Source organism: Pseudophryne corroboree, chromosome 3 (assembly GCF_028390025.1).
Source record: "Pseudophryne corroboree isolate aPseCor3 chromosome 3, aPseCor3.hap2, whole genome shotgun sequence".
Classification (NCBI taxonomy): Eukaryota; Metazoa; Chordata; class Amphibia; order Anura; family Myobatrachidae; genus Pseudophryne; species Pseudophryne corroboree.
The window spans coordinates 178428190-178446493 of record NC_086446.1 but is presented as its reverse complement, the minus strand read 5'-3'; the positions used below and the strand labels follow the sequence as shown (position 1 = coordinate 178446493).

General features: G+C 45.6%; 1 protein-coding gene across 7 annotated transcripts in view; it reads right to left on the bottom strand.

The window, feature by feature from the left end:
* LOC135055046 (sperm flagellar protein 1-like) overlaps window positions 1-18304 on the bottom strand; it is a 134207-nt gene that overhangs the window by 102277 nt on the left and 13626 nt on the right. For 5 of the 7 annotated variants that reach the window (XR_010243627.1, XR_010243631.1, XR_010243628.1 and 2 more), the window contains exons 4-5: window positions 15837-15879; window positions 1949-2033 (exon numbers count right to left, since the gene is read on the bottom strand). Coding sequence is in view for 1 of the 7 variants with exons in the window: in XM_063958635.1 (XP_063814705.1) it covers window positions 1949-2033; window positions 15837-15879 (128 nt within the window). In the remaining 6 variants the exon portion in view is untranslated. Of the gene's footprint in view, window positions 1-1948; window positions 2034-15836; window positions 15880-15963; window positions 16126-18304 lie in introns of those variants that run through there. The other 2 variants (XR_010243630.1, XR_010243632.1) reach the window with 2 other exon arrangements.

Below are 18304 nucleotides of genomic sequence, written 5' to 3'. Positions count from 1 at the left end.
CGACGAATGTACATTTCCCTGACATAGAATATTATTGCATTTTTCGTAAGTGTTCTTTATCTTCATCTCTACAACCCTCAGGTAACGACACACATAGACGATAGGGAATACAGGCACAGATATCAGCAACCACATACCTCCCCCATTCATGTATCATCAACTAAAATGTGCATCCCCATTTTGTTACAACTGAAAGCCGAAATGAGCTCGGTAAAGTTTGACAGCCCATCCACAGACCTGTACCACAGGATAAGAAGGAATTCAAATGTATACTTCGCAATACCTCGAAGCTTGATTTACTACACGTACGGCACGATGATACATGACCCTCCAAACATGGACTCATACACACATGCTCCTGCTTTCTCACTAGGTCATACCCTCTTCACACCTTCTCCTCTCTCCTCCCCTACCCAACCATGGAAATCAATTAACCCCTGACTTACATTTTTCTCCTTAAATATTTTGTGGCAGTTATTATTGACTGCCAAAGGGTGGACTGTCAAAGTCAGAAAAATGTCTCAATGCACGTTGCCATATTTGCACCGCACACTGGTCCGTGCTGCGCATGCGTACGCTCTCCCGTGGAAGCGCATACCCGCAATAGCGTGCACTCGCACGCGCAGTATGCGCATTTACGGTAGAGTTTATGTGATCGTAGCGTGCGACTCATTAGTTACAAATGTTCACAATTAATGTAGTTTATAGATCATGATCCCTTTGATAGTTTCTGTAAGTTTGGTTAAAGTATAATGTCCCAGAGCTGAGGAATCCCTCTTTGCATCGTACGAAGGGTTTAACAGGAATCATACAGCAGTGTTTGGTACCCATCGGAAGAGTATTTAATTAGCAATATTCCGGTGTTGGTTTGGAGCGTATTAATCGCTCGTGCGAATAGTTATGGACATAAGAAGTTTATGTCCATTTCTATGATTTGCACATACTCAGGTATGCGGCGGGAAACCCAGTTTCCCACCCACCTGAGCTGTTGGAAATCGTCACAGCCCACCTGTATGAATCACCCTATGACCTTTTGTTATGATGCAGGGCCGAATTCCTTCGGCCAATGGACAATGGGATTGTAGGACCAGGAGATTGCATTGTGTGTGGAGCATAAATAGGCAGGCCGACCACATCCAGCTCTCACTCTCTCATCAACGGTTATCTGCTGATAATCGGGAGCTGGATATCGAGGCGCTGGCGATCATACCCTTTGTGCGTAAGTTCTCTCCATAATCATTGTCTTTCTGCGAGCCAATCTCTCTCTCTCTCTCTCTCTCTCTCTCTCTCTCTCTCTATCTCTCTCTCTCCTCTTTTTCTCTTAAATACCTTATAGTATTATAGTATTGTATCGTATTGCATTTAGGTCAGTGTAGTATTTTCTTTTTTGTATTTATTGTTTAGTTCTGTGGTTAGGAAGTCTCTGTTATATTGTAGTGTATCATATGTACTGTTATCCCCTTTTACAAGTATATTAGACATAATACAGTTAATAGGCCTTGGAAACCTAAACCAGTATCTGTGTATTTCCTATAGTGATAAGTGTTCATTTGAGCGTCGGTGACGCTCATGCAGCTTTGTAGATAGTCAGGTTCCACAAGGTTGCACTTACACCCTGTACTCACATTAAGGTATTCAGTGTATTTCATCGGTATAAGGTTTAACATAAAGGTATAGTGTTGTGAGCGTCTGCATCGCTGGTGACCTCCTCGTGGTCTCTAGCGTACGCTACGTTACAGCGAATCTTTCCCCTAGACATAACCAATAACGTGTCCTGTGATCACTGGGCCGTGAGCGAACGTGACGCTTGAGCGTCTCGCCTACGGCTGAGCGATCGTTACGCAAATAGCGTATCATTACGGTATTTCTTAAATAAACAGCGTACAGTGTTCTTAGCTTCATAAGGGTTGTTTACACGACAAGGAATTTAGCATTGTCAACATCTTACCTTTTTGTGTGATTCTGTGCCTGGTCTGTGGAACCTGTGTAAGGAAATGTTTTTCCATACTGGGGTGATGTATGAGTCATAGACCCTAGATGAAGATATACCCCATTAGTATAAAAAGCAATAAGTTACATAAAAGAGCAACTAAACCCAAACATTGATATTCTCATGTATAATGGTAACATTTCCTATTCATTCACCATTATTTTTCCTTACAGTTTTGTTGAAGTTAAAGATTCCTGGTGTATTTCCTCCTTCATCATGTCAAACAAATCTTATTGACTTTTTTGATTGTGTGACTAAAGTGATGGATAAAGGTGGAGCCATGGATATAGCTTATCTAGACTTTAGTAAGGCTTTTGACACAGTTCCACATCGCAGACTGCTAAATAAACTTGAAAGTTTGGGATTGGATATTAGGATTATTGAATGGATAAGATCTTGGTTGAAGGATAGAACACAGAGAGTTGTGGTAAATGGAGTGCATTCACAGGAGGGAAATGTTACCAGTGGAGTACCCCAGGGATCTGTACTTGGACCAGTGCTTTTTAATATCTTTATTGGTGACATTGCAAATGGCATTAAAGGGAAAGTATGCCTTTTTGCAGATGACACAAAGGTATGCAACAGGGTAGACACACCAGGTGGGGTAAAACAAATGATTGAGGATCTAGGTAGACTAGAGGAATGGTCAAGAGTCTGGCAATTACAGTTTAATGCCAAAAAATGCAAAATCATGCACTTAGGTCTCAAAAATCCTAAAGCTAAATACAGTATTAATGGCACTATACTGGAAACTACTGAGGAGGAAAGGGATCTAGGAGTCACTATTTCAGATGACTTAAAGGCAGGTAAGCAATGTAACAAGGCAATGAGGAAGGCTAGTCAGATGCTTGGTTGCATTGGGAGAGGAATCAGCAGCAGAAAGAAAGAAGTAATAATGCCACTGTATAGGTCATTGGTACGGCCTCATCTAGAATACTGTATTCAGTTCTGGAGGCCATATCTTCAAAAGGATATTAATACATTAGAAACTGTACAAAGGAGGGCAACTAAAATGGTGCATGGCCTACATCACAAAACATACCCAGAAAGACTAAGAAATCTCAATATGTATAGTTTGGAGCAGAGAAGGGAAAGGGGGGACATGATAGAAACTTTCAAATATATCAAGGGTTTTAACAAAGTCCAGGAGGGAAACATTCTCCAAATGAAGAGAAGCAATAGGACACAAGGACATGCACTGAGACTGGAGAGGGGGAGGTTCAGGGGAAATTTGCGGAAAAATTATTTCACAGAAAGGGTAGTGGACAAGTGGAATAGCCTCCCATCAGAGGTGGTAGAGAGTAAGACAGTAGAGCAATTTAAACATGCATGGGATAGACATAAGGATATCCTTACAAAGAAATAAGGATCAAATAAGGGCCCTCATTCCGAGTTGTTCGCTCGCAAGGCGATTTTAGCAGTATTGCACACGCTAAGCCGCCGCCTACTGGGAGTGAATCTTAGCTTCTTAAAATTGCGAACGAAAGATTCGCAATATTGCGATTACACATCTCGTAGCAGTTTCAGAGTAGCTTCAGACTTACTCGGCATCTGCGATCAGTTCAGTGCTTATCGTTCCTGGTTTGACGTCACAAACACACCCAGCGTTCGCCCAGACACTCCTCCGTTTCTCCAGCCACTCCCGCGTTTTTTCCGGAAACGGTAGCGTTTTTTCCCACACGCCCATAAAACGGCCTGTTTCCGCCCAGTAACACCCATTTCCTGTCAATCACACTACGATCGCCTGAGCGAAGAAAAAGCCGTGAGTAAAAATCCAAACTTCATAGCAAATTTACTTGGCGCAGTCGCAGTGCGGACATTGCGCATGCGCACTAAGCGGAAAAACGCTGCGATGCGAATAAATTTTCCGAGCGAACGACTCGGAATGACCTCCAAGGTTAGAGATAAAAAATAAGAATTTACTTACCGATAATTCTATTTCTCGGAGTCCGTAGTGGATGCTGGGGTTCCTGAAAGGACCATGGGGAATAGCGGCTCCGCAGGAGACAGGGCACAAAAAGTAAAGCTTTAGGATCAGGTGGTGTGCACTGGCTCCTCCCCCTATGACCCTCCTCCAAGCCTCAGTTAGGATACTGTGCCCGGACGAGCGTACACAATAAGGAAGGATTTATGAATCCCGGGTAAGACTCATACCAGCCACACCAATCACACTGTACAACCTGTGATCTGAACCCAGTTAACAGTATGATAACAGCGGCGCCTCTGAAAAGATGGCTCACAACAAATAATAACCCGATTTTTGTAACTATGTACAAGTAATGCAGATAATCCGCACTTGGGATGGGCGCCCAGCATCCACTACGGACTCCGAGAAATAGAATTATCGGTAAGTAAATTCTTATTTTCTCTATCGTCCTAGTGGATGCTGGGGTTCCTGAAAGGACCATGGGGATTATACCAAAGCTCCCAAACGGGCGGGAGAGTGCGGATGACTCTGCAGCACCGAATGAGAGAACTCCAGGTCCTCCTTAGCCAGGGTATCAAATTTGTAGGATTTTACAAACGTGTTTGCCCCTGACTAAATAGCCGCTCGGCAAAGTTGTAAAGCCGAGACCCCTCGGGCAGCCGCCCAAGATGAGCCCACCTTCCTTGTGGAATGGGCATTTACATATTTTGGCTGTGGCAGGCCTGCCACAGAATGTGCAAGCTGAATTGTATTACACATCCAACTAGCAAAAGTCTGCTTAGAAGCAAGAGCACCCAGTTTGTTGGGTGCATACAGGATAACAGCAAGTCAGTTTTCCTGACTCCAGCCGTCCTGGAACCTATATTTTCAGGGCCCTGACCACATCTAGCAACTTGGAGTCCTCCAAGTCCCTAGTAGGCGCAAGACACCACAATAAGCTGGTTCAGGTGAAACACTGACACCACCTTAGGGAGAGAACTGGGGACGAGTCCGCAGCTCTGCCCTGTCCGAATGGACAAACAGATATGGGCTTTTTTGAGAAAAAAACCACCAATTTGACACTCGCCTGGTCCAGGCCAGGTCCAAGAGCATGTTCACTTTTCATGTGAGATGCTTCAAATCCACAGATTTGACTGGTTTTAAACCAATGTGTTTTGAGGAATCCCAGAACTACGTTGAGATCCCACAGTGCCACTGGAGGCACAAAAGGGGGTTGTATATGCAATACTCCCTTGACAAACTTCTGGACTTCAGGAACTGAAGCCAATTCTTTCTGGAAGAAAAATCGACAGGGCCGAAATTTGAACCTTAATGGACCCCAATTTGAGGCCCATAGACACTCCTGTTTGCAGGAAATGCAGGAATCGACCGAGTTGAAATTTCTTCGTGGGGCCTTCCTGGCCTCACCACCACGCAACATATTTTCGCCACATGTGGTGATAATGTTGTGCGGTCACCTCCTTTCTGGCTTTGACCAGGGTAGGAATGACCTCTTCCTGAATGCCTTTTCCCTTAGGATCCGGCGTTCCACCGCCATGCCGTCAAACGCAGCTGCGGTAAGTCTTGGAACAGACATGGTACTTGCTGAAACAAGTCCCTTCTTAGCGGCAGAGGCCATAAGTCCTCTGTGAGCATCTCTTGAAGTTCCGGGTACCAAGTCCTTCTTGGCCAATCCGGAGCCATGAGTATAGTTCTTACTCCTCTACGTCTTATAATTCTCAGTACCTTAGGTATGAAAAGCAGAGGATGGAACACATACACCGACTGGTACACCCACGGTGTTACCAGAACGTCCACAGCTATTGCCTGAGGGTCTCTTAACCTGGCGCAATACCTGTCCCGTTTTTTGTTCAGACGGGACGCCATCATGTCCACCTTTGGTAATTCCCAACGGTTTACAATCATGTGGAAAACTTCCCCATGAAGTTCCCACTCTGCCGGGTGGAGGTCGTGCCTACTGAGGAAGTCTGCTTCCCAGTTTCCATTCCCGGAATGAAACACTGCTGACAGTGCTATCACATGATTTTCCGCCCAGCGAAAAGTCCTTGCAGTTTTTGCCACTGCCCTCCTGCTTCTTGTGCCGCCCTGTCTATTTACGTGGGCGACTGCCGTGATGTTTTATCCCACTGGATCAATACCGGCTGACCTTGAAGCAGAGGTCTTGCTAAGCGTAGAGCATTATAAATTTACCCTTAGCTATATTTATGTGGAGAAAAGTCTCCAGACTTGATCACACTCCCTGGAAATTTTTTCCTTGTGTGACTGCTCCCCAGCCTCTCGGGCTGGCCTCCGTGGTCACCAACATCCAAAACTGAATGCCGAATCTGCGGCCCTCTAGAAGATGAGCACTCTGTAACCACCACAGGAGAGACACCCTTGTCCTTGGATATAGGGTTATCCGCTGATGCATCTGAAGATGCGATCCGGACCATTTGTCCAGCAGATCCCACTGAAAAGTTCTTGCATGAAATCTGCCGACTGGAATTGCTTCGAAGGAAGTCACCATTTTTTTACCATGGCCCTTGTGCAATGATGCACTGATTTTAGGAGGTTCCTGACTAGCTCGGATAACTCCCTGGCTTTCTCTTCCGGGAGAAACACCTTTTTCTGGACTGTGTCCAGAATCATCCCTAAGCACAGGAGACTTGTTGTCGGGATCAGCTGCGATTTTGGAATATTTAGAATCCACCCCTGCTGTTGTAACAGTATCCGAGATAGTGCTACTCCGACCTCCAACTGTTCCCTGGACTTTGCCCTTATCAGGAGATCGTCCAAGTAAGGGATAATTAAGACGCCTTTTCTTCGAAGAAGAACCATCATTTCGGCCATTACCTTGGTAAAGACCCGGGGTGCCGTGGACAATCCAAACGGCAGCGTCTGAAACTGATAGTGACAGTTCTGTACCACGAACCTGAGGTACCCTTAGTGATAAGGGCAAATTTGGGACATGGAGGTAAGCATCCCTGATGTCTCGGGACACCATATAGTCCCCTTCTTCCCGGTTCGTTATCACTGCTCTGAGTGACTCCATCTTGATTTGAACCTTTGTAAGTGTTCAAATTTTTTTAGATTTAGAATAGGTCTCACCTAGCCTTCTGGCTTCAGTACCACAATATAGTGTGGAATAATACCCCTTTTCTTGTTGTAGGAGGGGTAATTTAATTATCACCTGCTGGGAATACAGCTCGTGAATTGTTTCCCATACTGCCTCCTTGTCGGAGGGAGACCTTGGTAAAGCAGACTTCAGGAGCCTGCGCAGGGGAAACGTCTCGACATTCCAATCTGTACCCCTGGGATACTACTTGTAGGATCCAGGGGTCCTGTACGGTCTCAGCGTCATGCTGAGAGCTTGTCAGAAGCGGTGGAACGCTTCTGTTCCTGGGAATGGGCTGCCTGCTGCAGTCTTCTTCCCTTTCCTCTATCCCTGGGCAGATATGACTCTTATAGGGACGAAAGGACTGAAGCTGAAAAGACGGTGTCTTTTTCTGCAGAGATGTGACTTAGGGTAAAAACGGTGGATTTTCCAGCAGTTGCCGTGGCCACCAGGTCCGATGGACCGACCCCAAATAACTCCTCTTCCTTTATACGGCAATACACCTTTGTGCCGTTTGGAATCTGCATCACCTGACCACTGTCGTGTCCATAAACATCTTCTGGCAGATATGGACATCGCACTTACTCTTGATGCCAGAGTGCAAATATCCCTCTGTGCATCTCGCATATATAGAAATGCATCCTTAAATGCTCTATAGTCAATAAAATACTGTCCCTGTCAAGGGTATCAATATTTTTAGTCAGGGAATCCGACCAAGCCACCCCAGCTCTGCACATCCAGGCTGAGGCGATCGCTGGTCGCAGTATAACACCAGTATGTGTGTATATACTTTTTATGATATTTTCCAGCCTCCTGTCAGCTGGCTCCTTGAGGACGGCCCTATCTATAGACGGTACCGCCACTTGTTCTGATAAGCGTGTGAGCGCCTTATCCACCCTAAGGGGTGTTTCCCAACGCGCCCTAACTTCTGGCGGGAAAGGGTATACCGCCCATATTTTCTATCGGGGGGAACCCACGCATCATCACACCCTTCATTTAATTTATCTGATTCAGGAAAAACTACGGTAGTTTTTTCACATCCCACATAATACCCTCTTTTGTGGTACTTGTAGTATCAGAAATATGTAACACCTCCTTCATTGCCCTTAACGTGTGGCCCTAATAAGGAATACGTTTGTTTATTCACCGTCGACACTGGATTCAGTGTCCCTGTCTGTGTCTGTGTCGACCGACTAAAGTAAACGGGCGTTTTAAAACCCCTGACGGTGTTTTTGAGACGTCTGGACCGGTACTAATTGTTTGTCGGCCGTCTCATGTCGTCAACCGACCTTGGCGCGTGTTGACATTATCACGTAATTCCCTAAATAAGCCATCCATTCCGGTGTCGACTCCCTAGAGAGTGACATCACCATTACAGGCAATTGCTCCGCCTCCTCACCAACATCGTCCTCATACATGTCGACACACACGTACCGACACACAGCACACACACAGGGAATGCTCTGATAGAGGACAGGACCTACTAGCCCTTTGGAGAGACAGAGGGAGAGTTTGCCAGCACACACCAAAAACGCTATAATTATATAGGGACAACCTTATATAAGTGTTTTCCCTTATAGCATCTTTTTTATATATTTCTAACGCCAAATTAGTGCCCCCCCTCTCTGTTTTAACCCTGTTTCTGTAGTGCAGTGCAGGGGAGAGCCTGGGAGCCTTCCCTCCAGCCTTTCTGTGAGGGAAAATGGCGCTGTGTGCTGAGGAGATAGGCCCCGCTCCTTTTTCGGCGGCCTCGTCTCCCGCTCTTAACGGATTCTGGCAGGGGTTAAATATCTCCATATAGCCCCCGGAGGCTATATGTGAGGTATTTTTAGCCAAAAATAGGTTTTCATTGCCTCCCAGGGCGCCCCCCTCCCAGCGCCCTGCACCCTCAGTGACTGCCGTGTGAAGTGTGCTGAGAGGAAATGGCGCACAGCTGCAGTGCTGTGCGCTACCTTAAGAAGACTGAGGAGTCTTCATGCCGCCGATTCTGGACCTTCTTCTTGTTTCAGCATCTGCAAGGGGGCCGGCGGCGAGGCTCCGGTGACCATCCAGGCTGTACCTGTGATCGTCCCTCTGGAGCTAATGTCCAGTAGCCAAAGAAGCCAATCCATCCTGCACGCAGGTGAGTTCACTTCTTCTCCCCTAAGTCCCTCGTTGCAGTGATCCTGTTGCCAGCAAGACTCACTGTAAAATAAAAAACCTAAGCTAAACTTTTCTAAGCAGCTCTTTAGGAGAGCCACCTAGATTGCACCCTTCTCGGCCGGGCACAAAAATCTAACTGAGGCTTGGAGGAGGGTCATAGGGGGAGGAGCCAGTGCACACCACCTGATCCTAAAGCTTTACTTTTTGTGCCCTGTCTCCTGCGGAGCCGCTATTCCCCATGGTCCTTTCAGGAACCCCAGCATCCACTAGGACGATAGAGAAATAATAGTAAAAAAAAAAAAAAAAGGGGCAGACTAGATGGGCCAAGTGGTTCTTATCTGCCGACAAATTCTATGTTTCTATGTTTATCCATCAATGAACAAAAGACACATAACAAGTCTTGAACAATGAATAAAATGAATACAAATTCATATGCAGCCTGACATCTGACAATGGGGGTCATTCCGAGTTGTTCGCTCGCTAGCTGCTTTTAGCAGCATTGCACACGCTAGGCCGGCACCCTCTGGGAGTGCATCTTAGCTTAGCAGAATAGTGAACGAAAGATTAGCAGAACTGCTACTAAATATTTTCTTGCAGTTTCTGAGTAGCTCCAGACCTACTCACAGATTGTGATCAGCTCGGTCCGTTTAGTTCCTGGTTTGACGTCACAAACACGCCCTGCGTTCGGCCAGCCACTCCTCCGTTTCTCCAGACACTCCCGCGTTTTTCCCTGACACGCCTGCGTTTTTAGCACACTCCCAGAAAACGCTCAGTTACCACCCAGAGACGCCCCTTTCCTGTCAATCACTCTCTGATCAGCAGAGCGACTGTAAAGCGCCGCAGGATCCACAGCAAATCTACTTAGTTTTTAGTTAAATAACAAATCGCAGCATAGCGAAAATCGGCAACGAGCGAACAACTCGGAATGACCCCCAATATGCTGTGTTTGGTGTAAAATACTCTGGTCTATCCATCTATGGGCCCAATTCAGACCTGCTCGCTGCTGTGCATTTTCACACAGTGGGCGATTATCGAACTACTGTGCATGCGTATGCACAGCAATGCACAGGCACGCTGCTAAACAGCGACAGGATAGTGCGAAAATTTCAATTGCACGCCGTTCGTAAGGTGATTAACAGGAAGAGGACGTTTGTGGGTGATAACTGGCCTTTTCTGGGAGTGTCTGGTAAAACGCAGGCGTTCCCAAGCGTTTTCAGGGAGGGTGTGTAACGTCAGCTCCGGCCCCGATCAGCCTGATTTCTTCGAACTGGAGGAGTAAGTATTGGGCTACGCACACACTGCACAGAATGGGAAAATCATTAGATGGTGAGTGTGATGGGAACGGTTTTGCAGCTGTCCGCTGACTGAGGGGAATTTTCGCACATCGTACACATGCAATCGCAAACTTGCACGGGGCAAATTTTCACTCCCCCTGGGTGCAGACTAACTGATCGCAGGACAGTTTAATTTGCAGCACAGCAATCAGGTCTGAATTAGGCCCAATATCCATTGGTATTTCATGGTTCCTTTCTTGGTTATGATTTTGTCCTAACTGGCGCCCTGTTCTCTCCACCCCCCACCCCACTTTCCTGCCCTCTATATTCCTACAATTTACTTTTCCAAACAATTTTTTTTACATGATGTGCTGCTGATTTTTTATCTACTGTATTACTGTGTTCATGTTTTCCTGAGGAACATTTCTTTTCTGTCATCTCAAAAAAAAAAAAAAAAAAGTTAATTATATATATATATTATCCTTTATTTATATGGTGCCACAACGGATCCGCAGCGCCCACTACACAGTACATCATAAGATGAACAAGCAAGAAAACAGCACTTAAGGAGGGTACTCATGGTGCTAGATTGGCCTGGCTCAATCTAGCAGGTCGCTCATTGGGCGCCTCCTCCCCCCCCCCCCCTCCCGCGCACTCTCAGCACACATCGCGCTATGCTGAGTGGGGGGGGGGGAAGATGTGTGCTGAGCGGTTCGCTCAGCACACACCTCTGGCCACATCTGCCCGTGAATATGGTCCTTTACAGTTCAAGACAATATAGGACAGGTATAGAAACCCAGGGTTAGGTGCCATCAAAGGGAGTATGGAGTATAAGATAGTGTAAGTAAGAAAAGGAATAGCACATGAGAAAAGAAGCCCCTGCTCCTGCGAGCTTACAATCTGTATATATATATATATATATACACACACATTATATATATATACATATATCATTGACGTGCGGTGAGGTCACTGGTTGGGGAGGCACTGGCAGCTAACAAGCCCCCCCCCCTTCCCGAGGAAAAAAAAAAAAAAGTGTGGTCCCCCGATACATCAATAAAACCAGCACTAGGCAGAACCAGCCAGGGGGAGTAATGCCATAGCAGGGGAGACACTCAGTGAGGGGTCCCCCTGCCATAACATTAATCATCCCCCCAGCCAGTCAGCCCAGGGTTGGAATTCCTCGGAAAGTGGGAACCCCAAAAAATAAAAAAGGGGTCCCCCCTCCCGAGCAATAACCAGCACTGGGCTGATAGCCCAGTGCTATGCCCCGCACCCCTGGTGGCGGTGGGTGCGGGGTTCATTGTGTGTTAATATTGTTCTTTACAGGTGGCCTACAGGTCCCAGCAAGCCTGCCCCAGCATGCTGGCACTTGGAGAACCACAAGTGCCAGCATGCCCGGACATAAAGGGCCCGCTGGCACCTGTAGTCCACCTGCAAAGAATAGTAATATTGTTCTTTACAGGTGGCCTACAGGTCCCAGCAAGCCTGCCCCAGCATGCTGGCACTTGGAGAACCACAAGTGCCAGCATGCCCGGACATAAAGGGCCCGCTGGCACCTGTAGTCCACCAGTAAAGAAAATATTAAAATAAAACACCACACGGTCTTAAAAATAAGTTTGATTAAACTGGATCTTCACCTGGGGGCGGCGGCCTTTAAGCTCTTTTGCGTGGCCGCCGCCTTCCCAGGGCTTCCTGCGTCTTCACCTGGGGGGGCGCCACCTCCCCAGGGCTTCCAGCGTCTTCACCTGGTGGGCGGCGGCTGCTAAGCTCTTTTGCATAGCCGCCGCCCATCCGGGACTTCCAGCGTCTTCCTTCTTCAGGAGCTCTTCACAGCTCCTCCTCCGCCGTCGGACTGACGCTCCTCTGCCTCGCGCTGACTTATATAAGTCAGCCGGAGGGGGCGGGGCGATGGCGCGGCGAGCCGTGATTGGCTCGCGGTGGCCATCTTGAATTTAAAAAATGACGCTGAGGCGCCATTTTTGAAACTGGTACCGCTCCGCTGCCAAACTCTGCAGGCTAAAGGTAAACCTCCGCCGCCCGCACTGCCGCCGCAACCCACCACCCGCTCCACCACCGCCCGCTCCACCGCCGCATCCCGCTGCCCGCACCTTCGGTGCCTCCCAAACACATAAGGAGGGGAGCAATGATAAGAATAATATTAAGAGGATACATATGACACAGAATATGTGTCATATGCATCTTCTTTGTATTATCTTAATCATTAATGACAGGGGAGGCACTGCCTCTCCTGACTGCACGTCCCTGATATATATATATATATAAACAAACATTTTTTAAAAGGTACATGCAGGTGAGGAGCAGTATTGTTTGGAATTTGTACACAATAAAATATGGCTAACTAGTATCTTTGACCTGTTATTCACTGGTTTGCTAAGTATTGTGCCTGTGATTTGTTTTGTCTCTCTCTTTCCTACCTTCCCATAGCTTTACCCTCCCCCTCTTTGTCCCTGTATCTCTTTCCCCCTCCTTTCCTCTGGGTACCGGTCTCTAGATCTACCCTAAATAGGTCTACAGTCAATAAGTAGACCACAAATGGTTGACTTGCATTAGGTCGACAGGGTCAAAAGGTTGACATGTAAAAGGTCAACATGACAATGGTAGACACACGTATGGTTGGTACACTTGTTTAACTATTTTTCTTTTTTTCCAGCTTTTTTATACTTTACCATCCATGTGGACTACAATTGGAAATAGTAACCTTGCCCGGAGCTATGTGAGAGGATGCAGTAGACTAATGGGGCTTTTTTGTGGCAGAAGAGTGCCAACCCCCCCCCCCCCCTCCTCCCTCCCAAAAAAAAAGTGTCTACTTTTTTGTGTCGACCATTTCCATGCCGACCTTTTCACTCCGTCAAACTTTTCTACTGTTTATCTATTCCATGCCAACCTTTTGGCCCTGTCATCCTAATGAATGTGGACCATTAGTGGTCAACCTATTGACTATAGACCATTTTAGTGTACATAATAATCTACAGCCTTTCCTCTGTCTTTTGTTAACCTCTTATTTCCCTTGTCTATGTCTTTCTGCCCTCTCCCTAACCTAGACCAGTATCAGATATCAGGGTCAGCTGTATGGGGAAGAGTGGGGGAATCAGCATCGAGGTCAGTGGTGGCAGAGGGTGCCGTTAGTGATGGACACATGCAGTTAGGTGCATGCTCCAGCTCCCACTGTGTATGACAGAGCTAGGACAACATTCAGGATTATATTGTAGATATTAAAACACTTTTGTAATTAAATAATGAATTTAGGTTACCAAATACATATTAGATATGTATACTATAGATTATAAGCTTGCAAGCAGGGTCCTCTTACCTCTCTGCCTCTCTCTTATTACCGTCTCATTCTATTACTATGTTTATTCCCACTGTAAAATGCTGTAGCATATGCACATGCTATATAAATACATATCAATAGTGTTAATAATATGTAGATGTATTAACACTATTGATATGTATTTACCGGTATGTACATTCTGCAACATTTTATAACATGTAAATAGAACTACACCTAACTGGTTACAAATTGGTTAAATATCAAGATCATTTAGATTTTGAGAAAAACTACAGCCGTAAAGGACCATTCACACTGGGACGATTTTGAACTCAAAGTAGCTCATTTTTTGCGTATTGAGCTACTTTGAGCTCGAAATAGCCTAGTGTGTTTGGCGGGGCGATGAGCGCTGATGCGCGCTCCTGCATCATCGCTGGCGGCCGCCGTCCGTTGGCCTATTATACCGGCCGAGTAAACCACTTTCACAGTTCCTACTGTGGAAAGTGGTTCACCCCCGTGAAAATTGCTGGGCCGGGAGAAAATCACTCAGTGTGTATGCACTGTGCGATTTTCCGGCCACCGATTTTCACATCATCGCTCAAGCAACGGTGTGCAGTCAAGTATTTACACAGACTGTAAGCTCTTGTGAGCAGGACCTCTCTAACTCTGTGGTCTCTAATTAATTATGAAATCTGTGGATTATAATTATATTATTAAATGTATCTGTATAGCTGAAAAGTTATGAACTTGTCTAAAACGGTCTTATTTGAACTTGTACTCTGCAATTTTGCTGTATGATCCATTCACTAAGGTGGTCATTCCGAGTTGATCGCTAGCTGCATTTGTTCGCAGCGTAGCGATCAGGCTAAAAAACGGCAGTTCTGCGCATGCGTATGCGGGCGCACTGCGCACTCGCGACGTACGGGCACAAAGAACGATGCAGTTTTGCACAGGGTCCAGCGATGCATTTCAGTCGCACTGGTTGCCGCAGAGTGATTGACATGAAGTAGGCGTTTCTGGGTGGCAACTGACTGTTTTCAGGGAGTGTGCGGGAAAACGCAGGCGTGCCAGGAAATATGCAGGCGTGGCTGGGCGAACGCTGGGCGGGAGTGGGACGTCAAATCCGGAACTGGATAGTCTGAAGTGATCGCAAGCGCTGAGTAGGTTTTGAGCTACTCTGAAACTACACACATTTTTTTTTGCACGCGTTCTGCGATAAAAACGTTCGCACTTCTGCTAAGCTAAAATACACTCCCAGTGAGCGGCGGCATAGCGTTTGCACGGCTGCTAAAAACTGCTAGCGAGCGATCAACTCAGAATGACCCCCTATGTACGGTGCTACTGAACTCTTGAGGCTGCTTACCAATCGAAGATAATAACTGGACAGAAACTGTCAATGTGACTGAGGAGGAACGCATCAATCCTGGGATTTACTATACATCTAACGTTGCGATACTGAATACACATTGCCTGTTTTATCTGGTACGAGCACTTGTGGCATCTGACAACAGTGCTTTTTTCTTTTTAATATGAGATCTAGTTTGCTTGGATCAATAAAGTAATGCACCAGAGATTCTATCCTGTTCTGCCATTATTCCTTGTCTGAGGACTGATTTAAATGGAAATCTGTCAGGAAGAGATCTGAAATGTCTTCAGTGCAAGACACAAAAACTTGGGACATCTGCACACCAGCATCAACATAAGGTTCATATTCTTCCATATGCAAGGCGGAATAATCTGACCTAACCCCTACTTGTTCTACCATCATTATGTGGTTCATCAGACCAATACTTCCTTGGATATCTGCATTTACTGCATGATATGTCTAGGATTATTTTATTCTATATGGAAATGTTTGTACCACAATAATTATAAGTACACGTATGTTAGGCACATTTTCCAAATCACATCAGCGCCACATTTTAGCAGCATGTGATATAATTGTGTAATTTTATATATGACACAAATATCCTGTTGCATGCTGCAGTTTTTTGTGATGCCTTGCATATATATGACAAAAATTAGATTACTTTTATGATACAAAATCAGATTTTTGCTAAATATATAAATATTGATGTCATGTATTCTGAAGTATTCATTATTTCTATAGTTCTTACCATATGTAGTTTGAGCTGTATCTGTGCTGTAGTATTCAGATTCCTGCAATAAATGAATCACTATTAGAGTGCATATCGGAAAATGTAATTAATGATGATTTACTATTAGGTAAATTTCTATACATACTTAGACATCTGGGGCCTGACTAAGGGGTACAAGTAGCTCAGAATGCAGATGGAGTGAAAAAAAAATTCATACTGCGCATCTTTGTGGCAAGGTCGATCCCGAGTCAGAAGTATCTGGCCCGTTTCTTGCTGTATGGGAAATGGTCATTTCTAGGTAGCAACTGGGCTTAATCACAGACAAGTACCATCACATGGACGTGTCGTGGGTGTGTTACTCAGGATTCTAAGTTGTGCACTCCCAGGATGGTATGCAGTCAGTTTGTCAGTATTCAGAATGTCAACACTTAGGATATCAACAACATAATGTCCAGATGCTCAAAATGTTAACATTCAGAATGTTGACGTGCACAGAATATTGACATGGAAAATATTGACACTGACAAAATGTCAACAGAATGTCGGCAGCAACAATGTCGACATCTGGTTTTAGGTATATGCTGCAATTAGGGTTAGGTTTAGAACATCCCTAACATGCTGTCAACAGTCACAATGTCTACATTCTGGCAATGTAAAAATTATGTCAGTGATGACACGTCAACATTTTCCACATGTCGACTACCATGCCAACATTCAGAACATGTTGACATTATGTTGTCAACATTGACTCTTAACAAAATATACTGCACCCAGGATCTGGTTGCACATGGGCCCTCATTCCGAGTCGTTCGCTCGGTAATTTTCTTCGCATCGCAGCGTTTTTCTGCTTAGTACGCATGCGCAATGTTCGCACTGCGACTGCGCCAAGTAATTTTGCTATGAAGATAGTTTTTTTACTCACGGCTTTTTCTTCGCTCCGGCGAACGTAATGTGATTGACAGGAAATGGGTGTTACTGGGCGGAAACACTGCGTTTTATGGGCGTGTGGATGAAAACGCTACCGTTTCCGGAAAAAACGCAGGAGTGGCTGGAGAAACGGAGGAGTGTCTGGGCGAACGCTGGGTGTGTTTGTGACGTCAAACCAGGAACGACAAGCACTGAACTGATCGCAGATGCCGAGTAAGTCTGAAGCTACTCTGAAACTGCTAAGTAGTTTGTAATCGCAATATTGCGAATACATCGTTCGCAATTTTAAGAAGCTAAGATTCACTCCCAGTAGGCGGCTTAGCGTGTGTAACTCTGCTAAAATCGCCTTGCGAGCGAACAACTCGGAACGAGGGCCCTGGATAGGTGCGAATAAACAAACCACTATCACTATGGCCCTCATTCCGAGTTGTTCGCTCGCAAGGCGATTTTAGCAGAGTTACACACGCTAAGCCGCCGCCTACTGGGAGTGAATCTTAGCTTCTTAAAATTGCGAACGATGTATTCGCAATATTGCGATTACAAACTACTTAGCAGTTTCAGAGTAGCTTCAGACTTACTCGGCATCTGCGATCAGTTCAGTGCTTGTCGTTCCTGGTTTGACGTCACAAACACACCCAGCGTTCGCCCAGACACTCCTCCGTTTCTCCAGCCACTCCTGCGTTTTTTCCGGAAACGGTAGCGTTTTCATCCACACGCCCATAAAACGCCGTGTTTCCGCCCAGTAACACCCATTTCCTGTTAATCACATTACGTTCGCCGGAGCGAAGAAAAAGCCGTGAGTAAAAAAACTATCTTCATAGCAAAATTACTTGGCGCAGTCGCAGTGCGAACATTGCGCATGCGTACTAAGCAGAAAAACGCTGCGATGCGAAGAAAATTACCGAGCGAACGACTCGGAATGAGGGCCTATATTCAATATAATGTCACCAGGCCACCCTGTGCATCAATAAGGAATCAGTAAGGCAGAGGTTCCCTCAGGGCACCTTTAAGGATAACCATACTTGGGCACAGGTGACCTAATTAGGACCTCAGTCCTTAACCATGCACAGATGACCTACTGTAATTAGGACCTCAGTCTATTTGATTTAACCATCTGTGCTCAGCTATTGATATCTTTAAAACCTTGACCTTTAGGGTACCTTGAGGACCGACTTTGGGAACCACTGCAGTAAGGATTACCTTGCCTTAGATTTTTTATTTTGCGATTTTTGCAAATAAATAATTATTTTATTTTGTTAAAGCGATTCCATGAATCTTCCTATTATTGATGCTTTACTCACTGCCACTAGGTATCACATTTTTCCATGTTGCATTTGTTTGTGTAGTGGAACTACATCCTCGAAACACTTGGAATTATATACAGCATTAATGATTGGTTGGAAATGGTGCTACAAGCCATTACTAGTAGGTTTAGTACTCTTGGATGTGTATAATCTTGAACCACTGTCTTATCTACTTTTAGTTTTGAGTACCCTAAATACATTTGTGTCTACAGAATGCTGAACTATTCCCTAACTGACCCCTTTAATGATCTCTTT